This window comes from Symphalangus syndactylus, chromosome 7, assembly GCF_028878055.3.
Source record: "Symphalangus syndactylus isolate Jambi chromosome 7, NHGRI_mSymSyn1-v2.1_pri, whole genome shotgun sequence".
Lineage (NCBI taxonomy): Eukaryota > Metazoa > Chordata > Mammalia > Primates > Hylobatidae > Symphalangus > Symphalangus syndactylus.
The window spans coordinates 66,844,421-66,867,025 of NC_072429.2; the positions used below are offsets into that span (position 1 = coordinate 66,844,421).

At 34.5% G+C, this 22,605-nt stretch overlaps 1 protein-coding gene across 7 annotated transcripts in view; it reads right to left on the reverse strand.

Moving 5' to 3' along the window:
- Nucleotides 1-22,605, reverse strand: part of SNTG1 (syntrophin gamma 1) — an 870,442-nt gene that overhangs the window by 80,003 nt on the left and 767,834 nt on the right. For all 7 annotated transcript variants that reach the window (XM_055286457.2, XM_063643316.1, XM_063643313.1 and 4 more), the window contains 2 exons: nt 8,920-9,072; nt 5,205-5,297 (listed from right to left, as the gene is read on the reverse strand). In XM_055286457.2, coding sequence (XP_055142432.1) covers nt 5,205-5,297; nt 8,920-9,072 — 246 coding nt within the window. The remainder of the gene's footprint in view (nt 1-5,204; nt 5,298-8,919; nt 9,073-22,605) is intronic.

A 22,605-nucleotide genomic window follows, 5' to 3' on the forward strand; every position in this document is an offset into this window, starting at 1 on the left:
GATCTTCGACAAAGCTGACAAAAACAAGCAACAGGAAAAGGATTCCCTCCCACCATCTTTTTTCTTTTTTCTTTGTATTTTTTTTTTTTTTTTTTTTTTTTGAGATGGAGTCTCACACTGTCACCCAGGCTGGAGTGCAGTGGTGCGATCTCCACTCATGGCAACCTCTGTCTCCTGGGTTCAAGCAATTCTCCTGCCTCTGCCTCCTGAGTAGCTGGGATTACAGGTGCCTGCCACCACACCCAGCTAATTTTCTGTATTTTTAGTAGAGGCAAGGTTTCACTATGTTGGCCAGGCTGGTCTTAAACTCTTGACCTCATGTTCCTCCTGCCCTGGCCTCCCAAAGTGTTGGAATTACAGGTGTGAGCCACCACACCCAGCCAGGATTCCCTATGTAATAAATGGTGTTGGGAAAACTGGCTAGCCATATGCATGAAACTGAAACTGGACCCCTTCCTTATACCTTATACAAAAATTAACTCAAGATGGATTAAAGACTTAAACATAAGACTTAAAACCATAAAAACCCTAGAAGAAAACTTAGGCAATTCCATTCAGGACATAGGCATGGGCAAAGACTTCATGACTAAAATACCAAAAGCAACTACAACAAAAGCCAAGATTGACAAATGGGATCTTATTAAAATAAAGAGCTTCTGCACAGCAAAAGAAACTATCATCAGAGTGAACAGGCAACCTACAGAATGGGAGAAAATTTTTGTAATCTATCCATCTGACAAAGATTTAATATCCAGAATCTACAAGGAACTTAAACAAATTTAAGAGAAAAAAGCAAACAACCCTATCAAAAAGTGGATGAAGGATATGAACAGACACCTCTCAAAAGACAACATTTATGTTGCCAACAAACATGAAAAAAAGCTCACCATCACTGGTCATCAGAGAAATACAAATCAAAACCACAATGTAATACCACCTCACCCTAGTTAGAAAGGGGATCATTGAAAAGTCAGGAAACAACAGATGCTGGTGAGGATGTGGAGAAATAGGAATACTTTTACACGGTTGGCGGGGAGTGTAAATTAGTTCAACCATTGTGAAAGACAGTGTGGTGATTCCTCAAGGACCTAGAACCAGAAATAGCATTTGGCCCAGCAATCCCATTACTGGGTATATACCCAAAGGATTATATATTGGGTATATACCCAAAGGATTATAAATTCTCCTATAAAGACACATGCACACGTATGTTTATTGCAGCACTATTTACAATAGTAAAGACTTGGAACCAACACAGATGCCCATCAATGATAGACTGGATAAAGAAAATGTGACACATATATACCATGGAGTACTACACAGCCATAAAAAGGATGAGTTCATGTCCTTTGCAGGGACATGGATGAAGCTGGAAACCATCATTCCCAGCAAACTAACACAGGGACAGAAAACCAAACACCACATGTTCTTGCTCATAAGTGGGAGTTGAACAGTGAGAACACGTGGACACAAGGAGGGGAATGTCACACACTGGGGCCTGTTGGGGGGGGTGGGGACATGGGGAGGGATAACATTAGGTCAAATACCTAATGCAGGTGGGGGTTAAAATCGAGACGACGGGTTGATGGGTACAGCAAACCACCATGGCACATGTATACCTATGTAACAAACATGCATGTTTTGCACATGTATCCCAGAACTTAAAGTGTAATAAAAAAATAAAAAATAAGAAAAAGAATCGAAAAACATGTTTGGAATCTGGGTTTTGCCCAAATTGTCTTAATTTCAGTCGTACATTATTCCACTAGTTTTCTATTCTCAAACACACATCTGATCATTTCTTTCCTTTGTCTCAAACCCTAAAGGTATTCCCCTGTTCTTAGAATCACTTCCAATTTCTTAACTGGACCTTTTTTCAAATCTGGCTCTTAGATACCCACAAACATGACCTCTCATCTCCTCTTCCCTGAAATTCCATGTCCTTCCTCACTTACAGGTATCTGGATAGTTTCATCCTCCTTGTCTCCACTTTAAGGAAATGTCTGTGAAGACTCATGAGTATGCCCTCCCATGTCTCTCAAGAGACAGCAGGCATTCAATGAAGATTTATTCACAAATTAAATGAGTGTTTTGTAGATGCCACTGATGAGGTTTCTGTTTAACTAGGAACTCTATCACTAGATATAATTAATTAATGCACCTATACATTTTTAAAAGAATATAATGGCAACAAGATGATGCTTTTAGCTATGTAAATTATTTAAGTATGGTTAACATTATACTTTGACATAATAATAATAGTACCCTTCTCTAACAGTGAAAAGGCTACATTTTAATAAGGAAGACAATTACAAAGAACAAGCTGAGCTGTACAGTAATGAATTAGGGAGGGAATCACTCAGCAACAGTAAGGGAACTGAAGAATGTACCACCTCCTGATATGCTACTAACATAGATGTAAGTACAGGGAACAGAATGCTATTTAATATGTCTTGTGCTCTGGCAAGTCAAGGGTAATCGTTTACTCTGGGAACTTCCAAGCACAGGTGCTAAGTAATGAGAATTAGCTTGACATTCCCAGACATCTCTCTATATCCAAACGTTTAGCATACCAGTGTAATCTAAAATCATGCTGACTCTCATTCCCTGCAATAAGAGACGCAGCAATTCTTTCCTTCACTGATGTGTTAACAATACACTATGTGCTTTACATGGAGCTCAATTAATGACCCAGAATAGAGTCCACCCCTTTCCTGGAATCTCTTCTTTATTTCAAGACCTTTGGTTTGCTTTTGTAGTAACTTCAAAGTTGGAGGACTTGGTCAGGATGAAGTGCAGAAAGACAAAGCATGTTCAGCTAAAGGGTGAACTCTCCTGAATCCAAACATTTAAAAACTGTTGGACATACAGTCTTAAAGATATTTTTCACATTCATATTACTTAGTGGAAATAGAAAATAACTAGATATTATTTAGTTTAATAAAACATTAGACAAAGCATGTTTTGATTTGTATGATTTGTATGTAACAATTATCTTTTTGTCATGTTTAAGAATAACTTCCAGCCTTATTTGATGAAGGGGTGCAAGTTTCTTGCAGTCAGCCCAGCTCAGTGGTTTGCCCAGGAATCTCCATTTATGCTTGTCCACTTCCTTATGTCTGACATAACTATTAATAGGTCCTACTTTCATTCTCCAAGTATCATAATCTGTGATGGATAATATAACCTTCTTGATTAATGTGTAGATTCCTTTTAGCCTTTCCCAATTCTCAGATTGCCTTGAAGTTAGATATTTCCAATGAAAGAATCAGAAAATAGAACAGTGACTACTATTCCTGAAGGCCTCTGGTGCTTTCCCTGAGTGTCAAGCTTGGACAGATTAAATTCTCATTTCCTACTAAACTGTTTTCCCTGGATGGCATCATAATCATTCACTTAGACATTCCTGACTACTCACTCGTTCCCAGAACATCCAAGCAGAAGTAGACAGGAATGTCAGATAGGACATTGGTGTCATGATTTTCTCCCTTATTATACAGAGCCAACAGGACGCTGACATAGGTCTGCATTATGCTAGCCTTAAAATAAACTCAGAATAGATTCACATACTCAGAAATATATTCATGTGTATTTTATTTTTCTCGTTCGCTAGTGTAAGATTCTTGCACATTCATGTAATAGAGTTTGGTGACGATTCTGGCAATAGCATTTTCTTTTTAAAATCAGACTTTGACTTTTCTAGTTAGTGTAATTTGTTTCTACATTTATTTATAAAACTAACTTATTATTCATTTAACTGATTATTTAATAATTCAATTAGTTTGTCAAACTAATTTAATACTCAGGAGCCTATCTTGATTTGATGAGCATTTTAATAAAAAAAACTTTAGTAATAGGAATAGTTTATGGAAGCCTGATTTGAAAGTTTTCAAGAGTCATTGGCATTTAAAATTCCTTATTCACAAAGTATTCTTTTGTCATGATGCAAAGGCAACACATTAGATGGCCAAATCTGACCAGCAAATGTGTGCTGTCTAATTTTACCATGTTAAAATAAAAATAAATATTAACCATCTTTAAGTAATGTGAGATTTTTCAGGACAATGCCATCTGCTGAGTCATGAAGATTCACAAGGTGAATGAACATAGGGTGGCATCCTCCCTGGATCCCACCATTAGACGTTCATCTTTCCCAGCTCAAGCACCCCCACTGCCTCCTACACTCCATCTTTCTTACACATTTGTATCACTGTTTTATTTTGTTGCCATTTGCTTTAGAAAATCCTACACAAGACTTAATTTCTAGATAAAATATGTGTGTTCTGGTAAAGGATTACTCATGAATCCTTAAAATTAGTGAGAAGGAACAAATCAATTTATACCCAAGCCATACTTTGATGAAGGTGGAAATGGAATGGATCTAAGGAACTGAGATCCTCAATGAGAGGGAAGATGTCTCTTCCCTGGGGACAACAGTCCCAAGTCACAAACTGTAGCGGTGACTAGAAGGAGATTAGCAGTTGAATGGGGGTGAGTTGAGCGTTAAGATCACTTCCAATTAAAAATGATGATAATAATGTGCAATGCTTTGGCTTTGTCAGTTGTCATTCCATAATAATCAAAATTGGATTTGTTTAGGTCTGACTGGCTGAGTAGGCACCCTCTGTCATTCAATGCGCATCACTCCCAGAGATGTATACTTTGGGGAAAGAGCATCTCATAGTGCATAATCCTTATTAAGTCAAGTGTTTATAAAAGTCCTACTCCCTGGCTAGAAACTAAACTTTAAATTTTCACCATTCAATAATTCTAACATGTCAGCTATAATTTTTTTTTAAAAAACAACACGTTTCCCTTCTTTTTGTCTTGCAGAAATTGATGCGGGGAAAGTATAAAGAAACATGTTTTTTAAAAATTGCTTTTTGGGGAAGAGAGTGTCCCTTCAATTATAAAGTCGTATCTTTAAAAAACAGGAAAATGATTGATAGATAGATACATATATAGATAGACTTATAAATATTTACTTTCACATAGTTATAGTTTTGTGGTACTACATACGTTTTATTAAAAATTCAAACTTTTTTCAGATTGAAGCATAATTTATCTTCCATTAACACAAACGAAGATCTTAAATTTGACACATGATTACAATTAAAATGCTGAAAGGAGTTATGAGGCATTTAAATAATTCTTGAATTAGAATGTTTGCAGCATATTTCTCAGAGCTGACCTGAACACATTACCTTTGTTGCAGCATCAAAGCAGATAAATCCTGTGCTGAAGTCAATTGTGAGTCCCATTAGATGACTTTCTAGCACACATGCATAGGTCTTGCACTAGGTAGAACAGAAAGTATTGTTACTTTTCGTGTTATTGATGCAACATCAATATTAAGAACTATGTTACAGCTTCTGCAATAAGTACTTCATACAATATCTAATTTAATATTAACAATAATTGTATAAAGAGGGGAGTATTATCAACATTTTAATGTTAATGAAACAGAAGCTGAGAGTGTTGGGTTTTATTTAACTTGCCAAGGTATATGCCTGGCCAAGTTTCCAATCCTGCTCCCTCTAGTTTTTTCTTTACATTGTGCTACACTGTCTGTCTTTGCTGTCTTGACAATAAAGGTGGTATATAACATAAAAAGTTTTAGGTGTAGGCAAGTTTATTTTAAGTTGTTATTTACTGTAGCCAACCATTTTCATTAAACTAAAAGAGAACTATTGTTAAATAGCGCTGTCTTGAATTCTCAGGATATCAATTTCATGGATATTATTAAACCACATTCTCATGCACACAAATACAGATTTAGTAACCAAGCCAAAAGGATAGATCTTGATCTTAACAGTCTTTCTCTGTTCTTCGATGTTGCACAAGATATTCTTACAGATATTTACCACTTTCCAATTTATTTGTTTAGAACTGCAGATAATTCTTTAAAAATCAACAAGTAATTACTTTTCGCAATGAGATCAGATAATATTATAATTTTTCTTTTTTTTTTTTTTTGAGACAGAGTCTTGCTCTGTCGCCCAGGCTAGAGTGTAGTGGCGCAATGTCGGCTCACTGCAACCTCTGTCTCTTGGGTTCAATCAATTCTCTTGCCCCGGCCTCCCAAGTAACTGGCATTACAATCGCCCGCCACCATGCCTGGCTAGTTTTTGTATTTTTAATAGAGGCGGGGTTTGACCAACTTGGCCAGGCTGGTCTCGAATGCCTGACCTTGTGATCTACCCACCTCGGTCTCCCAAAGTGCTGGGATTACAGGCATGAGCCACTGTGCCCAGCCTAATTTTTCATAGTAAATATAGATACTGAAATAAAAAGAAAACAGGATATAAATCAAATATGAAATAAAAAAGAGGTTTGTATACAAAACGATGTATTGTTACATCTATAAGCCAGTTTTATTTGCATTTAATTTTAAATCTTAGTGGGATATTCCAATCATGAAAAATATTTGTGATTCATGTACAAGATGAGAGAGAAGTAGAGAGAAAGAGGCAAAGAGAGAGAAGTAAAAAAAGAAGAGAAGTTTATCTGAAGCAAATTTTTAACACCTATCCTTACATTGCATTTGTTTTTATAATACTGTATATAAAATACATTAATTGAATCCCATTCTGAATGTAAACATGACTAAATACATCAAGTTGCCTTCACCAAAAATTACATTCATGTGTTTAAGCTTTATTAGCATAGAAAAATTATAATAATGCAAAATTATTCTTTTGGAGTTACATTTTTTTTAAAAGCAGACTAAAGAACATACTTAATGGGCCTCAAAAGTCCATTTTCAGGAGTAATTATATTTGTTTAATACATGAGCATTGTGCATGCTTACATCCACCCATTACCACTTTATTAAAACTATTACCAACATTAAGGAATGTTTAAGGCTATAAAATTTTCTCCTAATTTAGACATAATGGTTTACTAATTTCAAGCGCTGTCATTTAAAAAAGAAAATGTCAGGTGAAAATAAATTCGGTGCAGTGTATTAAAATTTTTCTGTTAAGTTCAGCATTACAAATTAAATTAGATTTTCTCAATAATCATTAAATTGAAACAAATAGATGTGCTATAAATTGAGACTCATTGAAGTCTCAATTTATATACAGACTCAAGTTATATCATTTATAATATCAATAGCATATCATGCATATAGTTAATATATGTTTAATATTGAAATATTTAATTTGTTATTTAATTTATTTCCTTAAAAACAAATTATACAGAGAAAAATCAATAAATAAATTATCCTTTTTAAGGAAGTTTAAATGAAAAACACTTTGAAAGTCAATTCATTAATTTTTTTTCTTTTCTGCTTGTTTTACAATAGAACTTATATTCTTTCTTTATTTAATTCCCTACCAACCTTAATGGAAGAGATAAATTAAGAATATAGAAGAAAAACATGTTAAGGTTCTTCATGTAAATATATTCACATACTTGACTTTTGAAAGTAATACTACAAAGGTGTTCATTGATTTCTTATATGGTAAACAAAAAAGAGTCAACTGAACAATTAAAGAAACTATAATTGGAGTTTTCTTTCTGTCCTCTTCCCCTGATTGTAATGTCATACTGGTACAACTTGATGTGTTAACTACAGAGGTTTGTAGTCAGAAAATAGAAATCAGTTCAACATGTTCAAAATATATGTATCCAACAATCCTGTTTTAAGCAAACATTCCAGCATAGTCATTGCTAGATTATTCACCATATTTGTTTTCAAAACTAAGTGTCCATGTGTGTATTTAGGTCCTTGCTCTATGGATCCATTTGCATGTGGCAAGCGCATGATAACCTTTCAATTTGTCCATAGGTCTGTTTGAGGTCAGCCACAGAACCAACTTTAGGAGGCTGTTTTGTTCAATGATCTTGTGAAGACAGAGGCTGAGGGCTTTATAAAGTTTGATCTAGTGTATAACTTCACACTTAAGAAACAAAGTTCAATAAATATCTGTTGAATACTCATGATGTGCAAAATGCGCTGGACTTTGGTTGGCACATGATAAGATAATTCCAAACAACCTATAATTCAGTGCATGGAATAACAAGCACATGTCACTGCAATACAAAACAGACTGAGTGTGAGCAATCCTTAAAAAAAAAAAAGACAAATAAATAGAAGAATCTTATAGATGCTGCTATAAATAAGTAGAAAACAGTATCAATTTTATCACTAAACTACGCTATTTTAAAACCTATTTCCTATATTGTATTTCTAATCAGATGTATTACTTTTATGATTTTTATTGTTGTATGTGTTAATGACTTCATGTAAAAATGTAATTGCTTTTTATGAGTAGTATGAATAAAATTGATTAGTTTGTGTTTTCTTGCCTGTAAAAAAAAACAACAGTCAGGTACATTACATTGCGTTCAAAAGTGAGAAGAAGAGTTGTTTGAACAGGATAGATGTCGGAGGAGTATTGGCAAGCATTAGGCAGGGTGGACTGGAAATCAGGGACGTGTTCCTGGATGATGTGACCTTTGATAAAAAGTTTCAAAAACTCTGTGTGGCCTTGAAGGATGGAGGCAAAGGAAAGGCTTTCTAGAAGAAAGAGCATTGTGAGTAAATGACGCCAACAGACTGGAAATTAGGAGGTCATATTTGGAGAACAGGAAGTGACCTTGTCAACAATTAATTAAATCAGAGTATTTTCTATATTAGATTTAAGTCAGAGTAATGTCTAATTAAAATTAGAAATATATTTTTAATTAGTAGTAGGAAATAGCCTGGAAAGATCAAGTTGTGGAAAAATTAAAATTTTATTCAGACCTGTATTACTAGTCACTAAACAAAAATGGCTAATTATAGAATGTATTTGAGGTGAAGAGTCCCAGAACTATATTTTTACACTACTTTGGAATGATATTAGAACTCTAGGGAAGTGGTCATGCCTCTGAGGGAGCCACAGATCCTGTAGTCATATGGACTCTCACCTGTATCCGTTCTACTTCTAGAAAGGTTGCTGTCTGGAAGGCTCTTTCCCACTGGGCGAGGTCACTTTCCAGCTCCACTGAGAAGTACAGGTCCTCCCCAGACTCAGACTGCACGGTGAAGCAGTGTTTCCGTCGGTCCAGCAGGTCACTGTCCTGGTGAAAACCTGGAGTTACACAGGCTGGCACACATCACTTTACATTGCTAACCTGGCCATTCCTGACTGGAGCAAGGTGCAGAAGCCACAGGTAAAAAGATAACACTCTGCGAATTCACCAAGTCTTCATTAGACATTATACCAGAACTCTGGGCTTCAAAGCCCCAACACATGACTTTTCTGTCTTTACACTGAAGCATGTCCATAAAATAGAAGTTAGGATTTCTGGCTTCATCTCTTACTAACAATATAACCACCAAAGCATTTAACATACAAGACTTGGTTTATTACTCTACAAAGGGGTGACACACTATCTCTTCCCTTCCTTACATAACTGTTATGATGTTGAAATCAAATAATGCTTGTGAACACGTTTGTAAATTTTAAGGAACTTTATAAGCAAACCAAAATATTCTTCTCCATGAGAAATGAAAAAGAAAATGAGTCTAATTTGTCTACAGCAATAATATTGCTTAAAAAAACAACACATTATTTACCTTACTTGTGCAACTGTATTTCATTGTATCAAAAAAACGACTTTGATGCTGGCAGTTTCTTGGTCTTACCAGAAGTTTTCAACTGAAGTGTTCACAAATTTACGTGTATTCCAATTTAAGAGATATTAACATGAGAAAAAAAAAGTGAAGCAAATAATTTATGAAACAGAGTAACCCAATGCAACATGTCAGATATAGCATTTTAAATACAGTCACGTGCCGCATAAGGACGTTTGGGTTAATGATGAACTGCATATGCGACAGTGATCCTATACGGTTATAAGGGAGCTGAAGAATTCCTATCCCCTAGCAATGTCATAGCCATTGTAATGTCATAGAGCAATGCATTACTCATGTGTTTGTGGTCATGCTGGTGTAAACAAACCTGCTGTGCTGACAGCTGTGTGAGTCTAGTACATACGATTATGATGTATGCTACGTAATAATAATGATGATAAGGAAGATTATGCTACTGGTTTATGTATTTACTGTATTATAGTTTTATTGAAACTTTTAGTGTACTCTTTCTATTTATCAAAAAAATAGTTAACTATAAAACAGGCTCAAGCAGTTCCTTCAGAAGGTATCCAGAAGACGGCATCATTATCATAAGAGATGACAGCTCCATGCGTGTTACTGCCCCGAAGACCTTCCAGTGGGACAAGATGTGATGGTGGAACTCATCCTGACTCTATGCAGGCCAAGGCTAATGTGTGTGTTTCTGTCTTATTTTTTATAAAAGTTTAAAAAGCCAAAAATAAAAAAGTAATTTGTAAATTTAAAAGTAGAAAATAAATGTAGAGAATAAGGATATGGAATAATTTTGTACAGCTGCATAATGTGTTTGTGTTTTAAGCTAATCACTTTTACAAAAAAGTCCAAAGTTGAAAAAATTAACTTTGTAAGGTAAAAAATATTACAGTAAGCTAAGGTTAGTTTATTATTGAAGAAAAAAATACTTTTTGTAAATGTAGTGTAGCCTAAGTGTTCAGTATTTCTAAAGTCTATAAGGCTGTCCAGTAACATCCTAGGCCTTCACATTTACTCATCACTCACTCATTGACTCACCCAGATCAACTACCATCCTGCAAGCTCCATTCATGATAAGCACCCTGTACCTGTGTATCATTTTTTTTTTAAATCTTTTAGACTGTACTTTCACTTTACTTTTTCTATGTGTAGATGTGTTTAAACAACTGCTTACCATTATGTTACTTTTGCCTACAGTATTCAGTACAGTCATATGCTACCCTAGGAGCAATAAGCTGTACTGTATAATCTCGCTGTGCAGAGATATGCTGTCTCAGGTTGTGTAAGCAAATTCTGTGGTGTTCTTACAACAGTGGAACCATCTAACTGAGAGGCATTTCCTGAAATATATCTCAATCGTTAAATGACTGTATATATGCTGTATATACGCAGTGTACTGAAAATTGTTAAAGGGTATCACTGGTATCTGTAATCATTTCTCATGAGGAGGGACATAAGTGTATCATTATTAAACACCCAAAATGTTAGATGGAATTCTCTGCTTTTGCAAATGTTTAAAAAATAATAACTATTTTCATTGTTTCCTGCTTGCATTCTTATAGTCGCTGGAAGAGAGCTAATGGAAGGCATTCACTTCCAGGGTTATAGAATTTAGCTCTGACCCTTGCTGCCAGTAGATGCTCAGAAAGCTAAAAGGATGATAAATGCTGTGCTTATTGATTTTCCTACTCTGTCTGAAGGGAGAAAAAAATGAAAACATAATATTTTTGTGAGTACAATCCAATGATAAATCGTAAATACTTTTCAGCAGTTTTGGGGTTATAATGTCTATGGAGGGAACAATGAGAGATAATAACCACACAAGTAAATATGTTAGTACAAATTATTGTAAATGCCATTATAAAAAATAAGAGGCCAGGTGCAGTGGCTCACGTCAGTAATCCCAGCACTTTGGGAGGCCGAGGTGGGCAGATCACCTGAGGTCAGGAGTTCCAGACCAGCCTGTCCAACATGGTGAAACCCAATTTCTACTAAAAATAAAAAAATTAGCCAGATACGGTGGTGCATCCCTGTAATTCCAGCTACGCAGGAGTCTGAGGCAGGAGAATCACTTGAACCTGGGATGAGGAGGTTGCAGTGAGCCAAGACTGGGCCACTGCACTCCAGCGTGGGCAACCAGAGGGAAACTCCATCTCAAAAAGAGGAAGAAGAAGAAGAGGAAGAAGGAGAAGGAGAAGGAGCAGAAGAAGAAGAAGGAGGAGGAGGAGGAGGAGAAAGAAGAAGAAGAAGAAGAAGAAGAAGAAGAAGAAGAAGAAGAAGAAGAAGAAGAAGAAGAAGAAGAAGAAGGGGGTATTACATCACAATAGATTGAAAAGCTAGAGAAATGTTCTCTAGGAAGTAAATTTTAAACAATGGCTGAAAACGAGAAGATTAAAGTATAGAAAAAGGGTGTTCTTTCCAGAGAGTGGATGGGGCTGGCTGGGGCCAAGTCAGGCACTTCAGAAATTCAAAGAAAAGGTGGCAGAAATATTGAGAGCTGAAGCTAGGGAAGGACATGGGATGATTGACCTGGTTATAAATTTTGGACTTGAACACAGTATAATGACAAGCTACTACAGCAAAAATTTTAGTATGCCCTCTCTTTATACTGCAGATATTTCAACATCTACCTTAGCTTTTTAAATTGATAAATTGGCACAAAAACTATAACTCAACGTTGCAGTTTCCAGAAACTTTGCCAATTTTATGGTTTATTAAATTGGCCTTCATCTTCCTTATAATAAAAATATTATCTAATGTCATTATTAGTCAGAATATTTTGTTATTTTTTCCTTTTCATAAATCACATGTAGCAATAGGATCTTAAAATGGACTTCATGTAAGATTTTCTATTCTCTTAGCAAAACTTTACTCCTTTACTCTTTTAAAACTCAATTTAAGATCTTCTGTTATATTACCCAAGTGCTGACTCTCTCTCAGATAAAGCATCCTCTAATCAACTCTGCAGATATAGTTTCAGCATCACCGAAAGCTTCTTGCCATTTCCGGTTGTTATTTATAATATACTTCTCATGAACTGACTCACACTGCAAATGGCATCTGAGCACCCAGGTCTCATTTTAGTGAGGGAGAGAAATATGTTAAAATAACGAGCATATGACAGTGCTATAGAGGTAACATGCTAAGGAAGCAGAATAAGGAACGATAAATCATCTTGAGGGAAAGTAGGAGGGGGAAAGTTGTATTGTAGGGAGAGACTGTAGTACCATCAAGGACTTAAAGACAAATGCAAGAGCAACCTGGTGCAAGCCTGAAAAAGACCAGGTGATCCTGTTAAGAAATTCGCAGAATGCACCTGCCAGGAAGTTATTGGAGAGTTAAGTGAGAAGGGGGCAGCATAGACTCTAAGCTTTAGATGGCTAAGAGTGGATGGGTGGGAGGAGGAGAAACTTTGGGAAAAGTAGGGGTTCTTTTATCAGAAATTTAGTGAAAAGTGACAATAGCTCAATCATTTTAAAGATCTACTTTCACCAACATGGCACATGTATACATATGTAACAAACCTGCACGGTGTGCACATGTACCCTAAAACTTAAAGTATAATAATAATAAAATTAAAAAAAAGATTTACTTTCAATGTAATCATCTAAAATCATTGACACTAGATTTCTTTTACTAGAGTTTCTACCTTTGCTGCCTATAACATTTCAAAAGACTGTGTTCCTTTATGGGTGCAGTCATTATCAAGTTATATGCAAGTACTAGTATATAAATAACTAACTGAAAAACTAAATAAGATACTCTTAGAAACTGGCATTGACTAGAAGTATTAGTATAATAAGGAGTATTTACACATGATTATCCACATAGGTTTAAATAATAATGTATATATTCCTCTTTCTCAACCTCATTCTCTCAATAACACACATGCAGGAGCTGTCATAAGGTGATAAGAACAAAAGTTCTAGCTTCAGAATTCTGTCTTGATTTGAATCTCCTCTCTTTTATTTATTAGTAGGTAATCCTTGGCAAGTTAATTACCATATATATAGCTTCCTTCACTCATCACTAAAGTGGAAATTATTAATTGATCTGATGATTAAATAAGATATTATATTTAATTCTTTGCTTAGTCTTTAATACTTGGGAGTACTTCATTAATGTTGGATATTTTTGTTGTCAGTATTGATCCAATAAATACAAATAAATCTTTGTATCATTTCCTAACCTGCCTTCTATGGCTTGCTCTCTGCATGCATTTCTCTTTTGTCAAAGTTTGACTTATGCCCCAGTAGAAACAATAGCCTCCAGAATACTTTTTTGCCAACTGAAAAGTATCATTTAATAATGGTAATGATAATAATAATAATAGCCAAACACATCAAGAACACATCTTTTGTATTTTTCTCAATTTTCTCACTTCTCCAGAGGTATCTTCTATTTTGTTAGATTTGTTCCAAGTCCTCTCAGATTTATAAAGCAATATTACAAAGAAACAACAGGTTTTTTTTTCAATATGGCTGACTAGATGCTTTTCCAGGGTACTTCATCCACTTAGAAGAATGACAATGGTGTGTAGACAATCACACTTTGCATATATGAAAGCAAAATCAAATATTGGGACTCCAAACTCACTATACCAAAGGGCTAAGTTTAGGTAGTGAGTCATGAAAAAACTGCCTTCCTTTTATTCCCAAAAAGCTGTAATTTCATGTTTACTTTACTTTACATAAAATGTAGCTTTTCTGCTCATTAGTAAGATCCTCACAAGAATGTGACCACTTATCTCATTGCCTACCCAGACTTTTTTTCTTTCTTCCTCTTCCTGCTTGCTTTTTCCTTGTTAAATATTGAAGTTCCAAGACCCTTTTTTTAAAAAAAAGCACAGGGTACAGATCTCCTTGTGATTTGTGTTTCTTTTTCCCAGGCATGTTCTCAACCTTGGCAAAATAAACCTCTAATTGATTAAGATCCACCTCAGTCACTTTTTTGTTTACAAACACATTATCCAGGAAAGAACACAGGAGTTCAACAGGAACACATGAAGAAACTCCAGAATCTGACAAGAAAAAGAAGAACAGTCAGCCTGTGTGGCTGGGACTGGCTGAAAATGAGAAGAGAGTAAATTCCCAATATGGAAGAGGGTGAGTGAGTATCTTTCTGTGGTCCACTTTCCCACTATAGAATCACATAATTCAGGCCACGGTAGAGCACCATGGCTTTTCTAAGCCCTAGATCTACCTTGGGGGGTGGCTGGGAGACTGTAAGAAGTACCTGCTCTGGGAAGTGTCCCATGCACTCCCCGAGACCTAGGAACCTACAACAGAACACCATTCTTGATTCTAGCTCTTTGCAAGCTGTGCAAAGTCCTGAAAACTAGCAGCAGTGGCAGCCTTTGGCATTAAAGAGGTTCTAGCTGTATCCTGGGGATCTGGTGCTCAAGCAGGGAAGAGGTTCCCACAGCCAGAACTGAGAATCAAGTATGCCATTGGCATGCTGGAACCAGGCTCACCCCATCTTCCACTTCACCCCCTTCCCCCACCAGTACAGGAGGGGATTTATTTGGGAGGCATAGTGTTGGGCTGGGCAGTGACTCCTAAGGCCTGGGGCAGCTTGTGTTGACAACTGGAAGCAAATTGCACTAAGTGAATAGCCAAACCTACTGACAAAGTTGAGAAGGCGGTGAGCCCCACCAAAACTAGGGCATGAGAATCAGATCTCACTCCTCTTGGCCAAAGTAGCACTACTGAGTCCACACCTTTATCCTTATATGCTCACAAACTAGAAAACCCAGAGGAAATGGACAAATTCCTGAAAACTTACTACCTCCTAAGATTGAATCAGGAAGAAATAAAAACCACGAATAGACAAATAACAACATTGGATTTAAAATCCAATAAAAAAAATCTCCCGACTAAGAAAAATCTCCCATCAAAGAAAATCCCAGGAACAGATGGATTCACAACCAAATTCTAGCAAATGTACAAGGAAGAACTGGTGCCAATACTCCTGAAACTTTTCAAAAAATTGAAAAGGAATTACTCCCTAACTTATTATACAAAGCCTGTATCACCCTGATACCAAAGTCAGCCAGAAACACAACAACAAAAAAATAAAACTACAGACCTATATCCCTAATTAACACAGATACAAAAATTATCAACAAATTCTCAGCAAACTAAATGCAACATATCAAAAAGATATTACATCATGACCAACTCGATTTTATACCAGAGATGCAAGAATGATTCAACATATGCAAACAAATAAATGTCATACATTACCTAAACAGAATTAAGGCCAAAAATCATATGATCATCTCAATAGACACAGAAAAAGAATTTTAAAAAATTCAACATCGCTTCATAAGAGCACAAGCTCAAAACCCTCAACAAATGAGGCTTAGAAAGAACATACCTCAAAATAATAAACGTCATATATGACAAACCCACAGTCAACAACCTACTGAAAATGGAAAAGTTGAAAGTATTCCCCATAAGAACTGGACTATGAGAGGGATGTCCACTCTTACCACTCCTATTTAACATAGTAATAACGTACTAGCCAGAACAATCAGGCAAGAGAAACAAACCAAAGTCAGCCACATTGGAAAACAGAAAGTCAATTATCCTTGTTTGCTGATGATATAATCATGTATCTCAAAAAATCTAAAGACTACACCAAAAAACTTTTAGATTTGATGAATAAATTCAATAAAGTGTCACAATATAAAATTAACATACAAAAATCAGTAGCTTTTCTACACGGCAACAATAATGCATTTGAAAGGAGGGCAATCTTATTTATAATAACTTCCAAAAAAATCCAGAAATATATTTAAGCAAGGAGGTAAAAGAGCTCTACCAGAAAAACTACAAAACAGTGATAAAAGAAATTAATAGTTGACACAAATGACAAAACAGCCCATACTCATGGAGCAATAGAATTAATATTGTTAAAATGACCATATTTCCCAAAACAATTTACAATTTCAATGCAATGTGTATCAAAATACCAATGTCATATTTCACAGATTAGAAAATAAATTCTAAAATTGATATGGAACCCTAAAAGACCCCAAATTAGCCAAAGCAATCATAAACAAAAATAACAAAGCTGGAGGCATCACATTACCTGACTTCAAATAGTACTAGATGTCTATAGTAAGCAAAATAGCATGCTGCTGGCATAAAAACAGACAAACAGATCAATGGAACAGAAGAGAGATCCCAGAAATAAAGCCATATACCTACAGCCAAGTGAACTTTGTCAAAGTCAACAAAAATATACACTCGGTAAAGGACATCTTATTTCATAAATGGTGCTAGGAAAACTGGATGGCCATATGCAGAAAATGAAACCAGACTCCTATCAATAACCATATAAAAATTAACTCAAAATGAATTAAAGACCATAAGACTCGAAACTATTAATATCCTAGAAGAAAACCTAAGGATGTCTTCTGGACATTGGCCTAGGCAAAGATTTTATGACCAAGTCCTCAAAGCAAACAAAAATGGACAAATAAGACTTAATAAATTGAAAACTTCTGCAAAGCAAAAGAAATAACTGACAAAGTAAATATACAACCTAAGAATGAGAAAAAATATTTTCAAACCATGCAACTAATAGAGGGCTAATATCCAGAAGCTTTGAGGAACTCAGGCAACTCAACAAGAAGAAAACAAATAACCCCATTAAAAAGTGGGCAAAGGACATGAACAGAGACTTTGTCAAAAGAAAACATACAAGTGACCATCAGACATATGAAAAAATGCTCAACATCACCAATCATAAGATAAATTCAAATTTAAACCACAGTGAGATACCATCTTATCCCAGTCAGAATGGCTATTACTAAAATGTCATAAAACAACATATTTGGTGAGGATGTAGAGAAAAGAAAATGCTTATACACTGTTGGTGGAAATGTAAATTGGTACAACCTTTATGGAAAACAATATGGAGATTCCTCAAAGAAATAAAAATAGAACTACCATTCAATCTAGCAATTCCACTACTGGGTATATACCCAAAGGAAAAGAAACCATTTTATCAAAACAAGACCTGCACTCATATGTTTATCACAGCACTATTCACAATAGCAAACATATGGAATCAATCTATGTGATGAATAATAAAAATTATATATATACATATATGTATATATAATTCAATACTACTCATCCATTAAAAAGAATACAATTATGTCTTTTGCAGCAATATTGATAGGACTGGAGGCCATTATACTAAATGAAATAACTCAGAAACAGAAAGTCAAATACTGTATATCCTCACCTATAAGTGGGAACTAAACAATGGGTAAGCCTGTACATATAGAATGGAATAATAGACATTCAAGACTTCAAAAGGTAAGACGGTGGAAGATGGGTAAAGGTTAAAAATTTACCTATTTGGATAATAGGTGCACTAGAAGCTCACACTTCACCACTACACAATACATGCATGTAAGAAATATACACTCATACTTCCTAAGTATAAATAAATAAATAAATAAAAAACAAAGACAAAAATTAAAAGTCACTCATAATTCCTTCATTTAGGAATAATTATTAATATTTTGGCTTATCTACTCAGTAAATAAACTATATTTGACTGTCGAAACAGTCTATTGCTAAGCATTTTGTGCATCTATTATAAATGGTATTGTTGATTTTTTTTAAAACATTGGTTTTTAATGTAAAGAAACACTACTCATTTTTGTGTTGATATTGTATCCTGCAACTTTCCTAAATTTGTTTCTATTTCTAACAGTTTTTGCGTGTGTGTGTGAGTGGGGGGTATCTTAGGGTTTTTTTAACATATAAGATCATATCACCTGCAAACAGGGACAATTTAGCACTTTCTTTTTCAGTCTGTATGCCATTTATTTCTTCCTCTTGCCTAATTTCTCTGGCTTAGACCTTCAACACTATAATGAATAGGAGTGGTGACAGTGGGCATTCTTGTCTTGTTTCAGGTCTTACAGGAAATGCTTTTAACTTTTCCTTGTTGAGAATAATGTTGGCTTTTGGCTTGTCATATATGGCCTTTATTGTGTTGAAGTACATTTCTTTTATAACTAATCTGTTGGGAGTTTTTTTTAATTATAAAAGAATGTTGAATTTTGTCAAATGCTTTGTGTTTTATAAAATGATTATATGATATGTGTCCTTCATTTCATTAATGTGGAGTATCCCACTTATTAATTTGCAAATGTTGAACCATCTTTGCATTCCAGGGATAAATCTCACTTGATCACGGTAAATGATTATTTTAATGTGTTGTTGAATTTGTTTGGCTAGTATTGTGTTGAGGATTTTCACAGTTATGTTTATAAAATGTGTTGGCCTATAATTTTTTTTCTTGTGATGGCTTTGCCTTTGGTATCAGGGTAATGTTATCCTCATAAAAAGAGTTTGGAAGTGTTCTCTCATGAATTATTTGGAGTAATTGGTAGATAATTGGCATCAGTTATTTTTAAAATGTTTGATAGAATTCAACAGTGAGGCCATCAGGCCTTGGGCTTTTCTTTGATGGCAGACTTCTTATTACTAATTCAGTCTCCTCACTCATTGTTGGTCTCTTCAGATTTTTATTTATTCAGCATTTACTCTTAGTAGGTTGTATGTGTCCCAGAATGTATTCATTTCTTCTAGGTTATCCATTTTTTTGGCATATACTTTTTCATAAATTTGCTTATGATCCCTTGTATTTCTGTGGTATCAGATGTAATGTTTCATTTTTAATCCTTGATTTTATTTATTTGAGTCTCATCTTTTTTCTTAGTTTAGCTAAAGGTTGTGAATATGATATATTTTTCAAAAAAAAAGCTCTTCATTTCCTTGGTCTTTCTTTTCTAGTCTCTAATTCATTTATTTATGTTCTTTATTATTTTCCTCCTTCTAATAATTTTGGACTGTTTCCTCTTGCTTTTCTAGTTTCTTGAGATGTAACATTAGGTTGCTTATATGAAATCTTTCTTCTTTTCTAATGTAGATGGTTGTTGATATAAACTTCCATGTAAGACTTGCTTTTCTGTATCCCACAGGTTTTGGTATGTTATGTTTTCATTTTCATTTGTCTCAAGAAATTTTTAAATGTATCTTTTAATTTTATCATTGACCCATTGGTTGTTCAGGAGCATGTTGTTTAATATTCATATATTCGTGAATTTATAAAATTCTTACTGTTATTGATTTCTAGTTTCATATTATTGAGGTTGAAAAAGTACTTGATGTGATTTTAATCTTCATAAATTTGCTGAGACTTGTCTTGTGGCTTAAATGATTTATCCTGGAGAATGTCCCATGTGTGCTTGAGCAGAACGTGTACTCTGTCGCTGTTAAGTGGAATGTTCTACAAATGTCTATGAGGTCCATTTGGTCTAATGTGTTGTTCAAATCCAATATTTCCTTATTAATTTTCTGTCTGGGTGATCTGTCCAATATTGAAGCCTCTATAATTATTATATTACAATTCATTTCTCTTTTCAGATCCTTTAATATTAGCTTTATATATTTAGGTGTCCTACTGTTGTTGGGTGCATTTATATATTTACAATTGTTATATACTCTTAAAGAACTTATCCCTTTATCACTACATAATGTTCTTCTTTGTCTCTTTTTATAGTTTTTGATTCAATATCTGCTTTGTTTAATATAAGTATTGCTACCTCTGATTCTGTTTAGTTTCTATTTGCATGGAATGTCTTTTTCTATTTCTTCCATGTGTGTCCTTAAAAGGGAGGTGCATGTATTTTAATCAGCATACAGTCAGTTTTTGTTTTTATCCATACATTCATTTATTGGAGAATTTAATTCATTTCTACTCAAGATTAGTATTGATAGTTAAGGATTTACCACTGCCACTTAGTTGTTTTCTGCGATTTTTTGTTTATTCCATATTTTTTTTCATTTTTCATCTCTTGCTGTCTTTGTGGTTTCATGGTTTTCTATAGTCATATGTTTTGAATTATTTTCATGCTTATTTTGTGCAGGTCATGCAGATTTTTGCTATTTGGTTACCAGAAAGCTTACAATAGTCTATTTCATAGTCTATTTCTATTACTTACAATTGTCTATTTCAAGGTGACAACTTTGATTGCATAAAACCACTTTATACCTGAAAACATTTTCAACTATTGAAAAAAAGTAACTTATTTTTACAATTATTAATTTTAAATAAATTTTTAAATAATTGTAAATAAAACATTACATTTGAGATATTTTAAGAATTATTTTAAAAACCAAATGAATATTCACATATGCAAATTAATTCTTTATTTCTGAGTTTTAGTTGCTTTAGCTGAGAAAAAGAGAGGAGAATACAAGTTTAAATTTCCTCCTTCTTCTTAGGAAACTATAATCCCTATTATAAATTGACATATTCTTCAAATACCATCTCTAGTTTAATCTTTATAGTAATCCACCAAAGTTGGCTATAATCTAATTTATCTGAAGAGGGAAATAGATCTCAAACACATTGGTAACTTTCCCACTTTAGAAGCTATTAATACTTGGCCTAAAAATTAAAAACATTAGTTTGAGAGACATTCAGCTTAAGTTTGAATGCCAATTTTGACCACTCCTTTTATCTCTCTAAGAATTAGTGTAGGCATTTTCTTTTTTTTTATTATTATTATACTTTAAGTTTTAGGGTACATGTGCACAACGTGCAGGTTTGTTACATATGTATACATGTGCCATGTTGGTGTGCTGCACCCATTAACTCGTCATTTAGCATTAGGTATATCACCTAATGCTATCCCTCCCCCCTGCCCCCACCCCACAACAGTCCTTGGTGTGTGATGTTCCCCTTTCTGTGTCTATGTGTTCTCATTGTTCAATTCCCACCTATGAGTGAGAACATGCGGTGTTTGGTTTTTTGTCCTTGCGACAGTTTGCTGAGCGTAGGCATTTTCAACAGGAGATGATACTGCCTGATAGCACCTGCCTTAAGGTTCCTGTGAAGATTAAAAGAATTGATTGATGCATACCACTTAGAAAAAGTGACTTGAACATATTAAGTAGTCCATAATATTACTAATATCTCATAATGTGACTAATAATTGTAATATTTACCATAATTGAAATAGACTACTACTACAAAACTAGAGCATATCTAACACTGAATCCCGTATATGTTGTGGTACCCATGCACCCAGGAACACACACACACACCTGTCTCTATAATACAGTGTGATACTGCATGGTAGAACACAATACATATAAGGCAGAGACAAGAAGACTTCATCTTTTAACACAATTAGCTAACAGTATTCACACTGAAATGAAAACATGCTCACCAGAATTGTGTACCATGTAGATGAATCTGACTCTTCCTCCATTCTCTAGAGATCATGTGCTGTGTGTGTGTGTGTGCCCACAAAAGTGTATGAATTCGTGACAGCTTAAAATAGCTGCATAAATACAAATACTGATCTCTATAGATATGTATTTATTGTTCCTGTTAATAATGATATTTTCTATTTGAAGAATATCATTTATATTATGAAATGTTTTTATGGATATTATTTCATTTTCCACTCTGCCTTTGAAAAAATTAAGGTTTGAAAAGACCAAATGACAAACAAGTTCAAATATTGAAAACTCAGAGATTCTGAAATTTACAGGTAAAATATGTTTTTTAAAAAATATAACCACCATCCACAGTTTTTTGTATTATCAGAGTTAGAAAACATATTCAAAGATTAGCAATTTTAGGCTTGGAAATCTATGGAGGCAAAGGAGTTTATATAAGGTAGATAATGGATAAACTCCTGGACACTGTTATGACCCTGGAGGACTGGTAGTTTAAATGGCATAGTTCTTTCTAGCAGCATCTCTCATGTCACTAGCATTTACCTCATTCAGAAACAAATACATTAACCAATCTCTTGGAGCAAAAGCAAGGTTATTTTCCTATGTTTGTCATAAGCAGAGAATACATTGACCACAACCATGCTCTTGTTCTTCTAACATGCCCCTTTGTTTATAGCATCCTTACTGATTTATTTGTTAAATCTATCTACACATCATGGC